The 6,000-nt window shown below is 36.5% G+C and overlaps 1 protein-coding gene across 4 annotated transcripts; it reads left to right on the top strand.

The window, feature by feature from the left end:
• The first annotated feature begins 786 nt into the window (after nt 1-786).
• On the top strand, nt 787-4,750 carry LOC101900190 (protein kinase). 4 transcript variants are annotated; one of them, XM_005179973.4, is made up of 6 exons: nt 787-922; nt 1,217-1,431; nt 1,513-1,771; nt 1,954-2,754; nt 2,839-3,843; nt 3,903-4,750. In XM_005179973.4, the coding sequence occupies exons 3-6, from the start codon at nt 1,619-1,621 to the stop codon at nt 4,098-4,100; spliced, it is 2,157 nt and encodes a 718-aa protein (XP_005180030.2). In that variant the 5' UTR covers nt 787-922; nt 1,217-1,431; nt 1,513-1,618; the 3' UTR covers nt 4,101-4,750. The 4 variants fall into 4 exon arrangements, with proteins under 4 accessions (XP_005180030.2, XP_058974696.1, XP_058974695.1 ...); XM_059118713.1 differs by lacking the exon at nt 1,217-1,431 and having other exon boundaries at nt 819-922; XM_059118712.1 differs by lacking the exon at nt 787-922 and having other exon boundaries at nt 1,221-1,435.
• The last annotated feature ends 1,250 nt before the right edge of the window (nt 4,751-6,000 follow it).

Here is a 6,000-nt window from a genome sequence, read left to right as displayed (position 1 = left end):
TTATTGTTGTTGAGAATTGCTAAATTCGTTCCAAATGGTGGAGGGTATTCAACGTTCGACCCGGCCGAACTTACAGCTTTTTTACTTGTTTGTCTTTGAAAAATTCTTGACATTGACGAAAATGTGTAAGTGGCAGTAAAATACAACTCTGATTCAAGACATTTTGTCTTTTTATAAACGCCGGGTAATTTTATCTCCTGTCATTGTACCATGCACATAATTAAAGGTAATGATTCAAAAACAGCTTGACAGTTTATTAATTTGACAGTCAAATTGTAAAGGAATTCGAGTGCGGCTCTGGCATTCCTTTATAATATATCACTAAATATGTCATGCCCTGATGCTCTTTATATAGCTCTTTATATATCATTACCTTAGGGTGGAAATACATAAAGCGCATATTTGGCTGGCTTAAGTCATCGGCCGGCTTCTTCGTAGATGAAGAAAGGAGTTTTAGGTTGACTTTGTTCGATTTTGGCCCTTGGCTCCTTTCATTTCTCCTTTCATTTCCGAACATGCCAGCCGATGACTTAAACCAACCAGATAAGCGCTTTATGTATCCCCACCTTTAATAATGTGAAATATTTCTGAAAATTGGAAGGATTATTGATTGATATTTTTGCCACGAGTCCTAGTAATCCATCTTTTGTATTTAGGGGGTAGCTTTGTTCTACCTTCTGTAATTGTGCCATGGTATCCTTTGCGATAGAAATGAAATGCGTTTTTAAATGACAAACATTTGCTTTTTGCCACACGTCTCTCATTTGGCCGCACTACATGCTATTAATTCCGAGTGAATTGCAACCAGGTTGTAGGGTTGTCAGTTGTCATTTTTGGTTTTGCATTGTACGCATCAAACAAATTGGAAATTGATAAAAATTTAGTCTTTTTAAGGCCGATAAAACGTGAAATATACACAAAGGTGGGTGTTAATTGTGTAACGAAGTAAACAAAAACATTAAAAACTTGTTAATGGTGATAATTGGCCATGAATTAAGTATTCTACTATTCCTAAAGGAAGGACATTTTGTAAACCCAGACGACGATGTGATTTTTGTGATTGATTACATAAAAAATATAAAGAAATAAGCAAGAAAAGACACAAAAACAAAACAAGTTAGGAAGAAGAAAAAACAAAACAAAGAAAGGCCATAGAAGGCAACAAACAAAACAATAACATCATCACACTCACATCTGTTGGTCATTTTGTTTTTAGGCAAGGAAGTTGTCGCTGCACTGCTGTTGGATTCCATCACCCAGGCCAATTGCACATATTTTTTGTTGTTGTTATGTTAGAACTTGTGGAAACCGCATCAAGCGGTGAGCACATTATTATTGGAAAATAAAACAAATCAGAGAAAAATAATAAATCGAAACACACAAAAAAAAAAAAAAAACAACGCAGTCGGAAGAGGGGAAACGTAACAAAGGGTAGGTAATGAATTTGTATGTGAAAAAATAAATCCAAAACAACATAACATATTTAAAATACAACGCAATATCTATTTTCAGAAATCGCTCAAAAGACATCACCAAGTAGAAAAGGATTTTCTTTCTGCTAAAAAGGTTTTGATTGTGTAGCTGCTGTTTTGAGGGGCTTGCAGTGGTGGTGGCCAGCATGTCTGTACGTTTATTGACCTCGCGACTTTTTAAACATGGTCGTTTTTTGCTCCAAAGCTATTGGAAAAGAGATATACACACCAACATTTTGGAACAAAATCAACAACGAACACGTCAACAACGTATACCACCCGGATCATCGGTGGTAAAGGTGGGTATTCATCGCATTTTAAGAATTTAGGAAATATTTTTGGATTTAAAATCATAGAATTTATCTTAGAAGAAGATAGCTATTGTCATTTCCAATACCTTATGCATTTATGAGAATATTTCCTAAAAGTTGTTGCCTTGATTTTTTCTCATTCTAATTTGCGTTCCCTTTCACCCCCTTAGAAATCCGTTGCCCGAGGTGCCATAAATGCAGTAGCTGGTAGCTCAAAAGCGGGTGCAGCCACTGGCCAGTTGGCTGCAAATGTCCCCCATTCTGCAGGCATTTTCCGCTTTGGCCAACAGGCACGTAAGCTTTTTATTGATAACATCCTAAATCGCGTCACCACAACCTATTCAGCTGAATTACGTACCCAGGCCACAAAGAAACTATTCTATGGCGATTCGGCCCCGTTTTTTGCTCTCATTGGTGTTAGCTTGGCATCCGGAGCTGGTGTTTTGACAAAAGAAGATGAATTGGAAGGCGTGTGCTGGGAAATTCGAGAGGCAGCAAATCGTCTTCAATCCTCCTGGAACTATGATGAAGTATCTGAGACCTTGGATTCCTCATTTAGTATTGATAAACTTTCCATTGGACCGGCAATAGCTAAGGGTTGTGCTGCTGTTGTTTATGCTGCTTCCTTTAAAAATAACTCCACATTAGATGTACCAGAAAATGCACCCGAAATCGTTGGTACCCCCGCACCTTCCGAGCATAATTCCCCGGCTGGCCGTCAACCACTGCAACAGCAATCTTTCCGTCCGGAATATATTACACCCATACAAAATATATCACGTTTTGTCCATAATTTTGGCGGTTCGGTGGATAATGTCCAGCTATTTAGTCAAACATCAGCTGCAGCACAATTTAGAGATGTCTTGCAGGCGGAAAGGAATTTAGAGGACATTGAGCGGAGTAAAGATTTTAAGATACAATCAAAAGCTGAGACTGGATTTTCCGGAGTTAGCAGCGGTACCATGGGCTTGGTGAGTATGAGAAATGCAATTTTGTCCTATCTGGACTTAAAATACCTCCGTTTTAAAAACTTTATGTTTTTTCTCCTTTTTTAGCAAACAATGGACACGCCTTCGGCCAGCGCCAATATACATCGCTATCCCTTGGCCTTGAAAATGATGTTTAACTATGACATCCAAAGTAATGCCTTGGCCATTTTAAGAGCCATGTATAAGGAAACTGTGCCGGCACGTCAACGCTACATTAACGAGGCGGCCGAGTCGTGGGAACAACATTTACAAGATCAAACGTTGACCCTACCACCACATCCCAATATTGTTTGTATGTATGGCTTCTTTTGTGATGAGGTGGGTAATTTCCCCGATGGCCATCTGCTGTACCCTATTGCCCAGCCGCAGCGTATTAATCCCAACGGCTACGGGCGCAATATGTCGCTGTATTTGTTAATGAAACGTTACGACTATAGTTTACGTTCCTATTTGGATTCACATCAATTGAGTACCCGATCGAAATTGTTGCTTTTAACCCAGCTGCTGGAGGCGGTGGCCCATATTAGTCGTCATGGTATCGCCCATCGGGATATTAAATCGGATAATATATTAATTGAATTGAACGATGATGACTCACCACCAATATTGGTGCTGTCCGATTTTGGTTGTTGCCTGGCCGATCGCTTGAATGGTCTACAAGTGCCTTATACTTCGTTTGATATTGACAAGGGTGGCAATGCCGCATTGATGGCACCGGAAATTATTAACAAGCAGCCAGGGCCCTTTGCGGTCTTGAATTATGCCAAAGCAGATTTGTGGGCCTGCGGTGCCATTGCTTATGAAATATTTGGTATGCGTAATCCATTTTATTCTTCCAGTGGCGGATTGGCAATTGAAACCTATTCGCTGCGCAATTCCGATTATAAGGATGAGGATTTGCCACAGCTGTCGGAGGAATGTCCCACGTTGGTGCAGCAATTGATCTACAATATTTTGTCACCCAATCCTTCGAAACGTGTTAGCCCAGATATTGCCGCCAATGTTATGCAATTGTTTTTGTGGGCTCCTTCCAAGTGGCTCAAGGTGGGTGGTATGCCCAACAGTGCAGAGGTAGGTGGAAATGGTTTTATAATTTGTGATATTTGGTGTGAAAATGTCTATTCTTTTAGATCTTGCAATGGCTTTTGTCCTTGACCACCAAAATCATGTGTGAGGCCAATTCGAAACCTGTTCCCCCATTGGGTCAATATCAGCAAACGGGTCGTCGTACTTATGTAGAGTATTTATTGATCTGCAGCTTCCTGGCCAGGGCCAGGCTACGACGCATACGTGGAGCCCTCAATTGGATACAAAGTACCGTGGTTTAAATTTTCAACGATCATTAAAACGAACGATTGTATCTCCATTTTGTTTCCTTTAAAATTTTTGCAAAAAATTATAATTTATTTTTTTTTTAAATAATTTTCTCAATCAAACAAAAGTCTGGCAAACAATGTTTAAAAAAAAAAGAAATACGTGAAACAAAATACATTTGTGTGATATCTAGGATTGTAGAAAGAAGAAAAATGAAAAGAAAAAAAGGTGTGAAGTTAATAACCTATAAAACTTCTACTAATTTTACTTTGTTTGTATACTACTTGTGTGTAAAGCCAAAAAAAATAAACTTCTATATTTTTCTTATGAATTATTTGTATACAAAACTCTATAATTATCACATTTAAAACTACTAATTAAAAAAAAAAAAACAAAAATTATTCTCAATTAAAAATAACCCTTAATTTTTTTTGGTTGCTTAAAGGCTTCTACTAATTATTTTCTGTTTTAGTTACCATTATTACCGCCTAAGAAAAAGACACCATGATAATGATATTGTAGTTATCTTAAAATCACATTTAAATGCCAATGAAAATTGCAAAACATTTACTTACACACCTCCCTTAAATTTAGAAATGCTTTATTTTGAGGAAATGAAGAGGAAGTAGAAATTATGAAATAAAACTGAAAACTTAAGCAACTATCTGGCGAAATGGAGTTTTCTTCAATTTGGAGAAATGGAGAAGCGAAATTGTTTTAAGCAAAAGGAAGACAATGGAATAATATTCAATCGGAAAATTGAAATAATCCAAGATAAGAAAGCCTGATGTTTTGGAGCAAAGCTTTCTAGGAGTTATTTTTATGCCAAAAAAATCCATAAAAATTCACCTAGCGATTTCTATTACTCTAAAGCGCGTGTTGGAATTTCACGTAGAATATTTTTCCCTTTGGCGACATAGGTCTAAGGTGGAAAATTAGGGGAAATTTGAGCGCAATTTCAAATCGATCCAAAAATGTTTTACCAATACATATTCACAATTTGTAAGCCTATACTTTATTGCTTTATATCATTTCATGATATGAATTTCATGCACAATATTTTTCCCTTTGACACCATACCCCTATAGTAAAACTTAGAGGAGATTTGGGGCCAAATTTCAAAAAGAAGCAAAAATGCTTTATTAAGCCATATTCATAAATTTGAACCTATATTTAATTGCTATATATGATTCCCATCGATTTCTTTTACTCTAGAACCACTAGTGAAATTTGATTTGAAATATTTTTCCCTTTCGTAGCATAACCCTAAGGTGGAAAATTAGGGGAAATTTGTGTCTAATTTCAAACCGATCCAAAATATTTTACCCATTCATATTCACAATTTGTAAGCCTATATTTTATTGCTTTATATCACTCCTGCCAATTTCAAATACTCCAAAGCCTCTAGTGGAATTTCATGTAGAATATTTTTTCCATTGACACCATACCCCTATAGTAAAATTTTGAGGAAAATTTGGGTCAAATTTCAAAAGGACCCAAAAATGCTTTATTAAACCATATTCATAATTTTGAAACTATATTTAATTGCTATATATGATTCCCATCGATTTCTTTTACTCTAGAACCACTAGTGAAATTTGATTTGAAATATTTTTCTCTTTGGCACCATAACCCTAAGGTGGAAAATTAGGGAAAATTTGAGCCTAATTTCAAATCGATCCAAAAATGTTTTACCCATTCATATTCACAATTTGCAAGCCTAGATTTTATTGCTTTATATCACTCCTGCCGATTTCAATTACTCCAAAGCCTCTAGTGGAATTTCATGTAGAATATTTTCTCCATTGACACCATAACCCTAAGAAGGAAAAATATTTAAAATTTGGGCATAATTCCAAAACGCCCCAAAAAGACTTAATAAAAATCACATTTACAATTTGCCAACTGATATTT

This window comes from Musca domestica, unplaced genomic scaffold (assembly GCF_030504385.1).
Source record: "Musca domestica strain aabys unplaced genomic scaffold, Musca_domestica.polishedcontigs.V.1.1 13, whole genome shotgun sequence".
NCBI classification, from domain to species: domain Eukaryota; kingdom Metazoa; phylum Arthropoda; class Insecta; order Diptera; family Muscidae; genus Musca; species Musca domestica.
The sequence above is the reverse complement of the archived record's forward strand: the minus strand, read 5'-3'. Positions and strand labels throughout refer to the sequence as shown.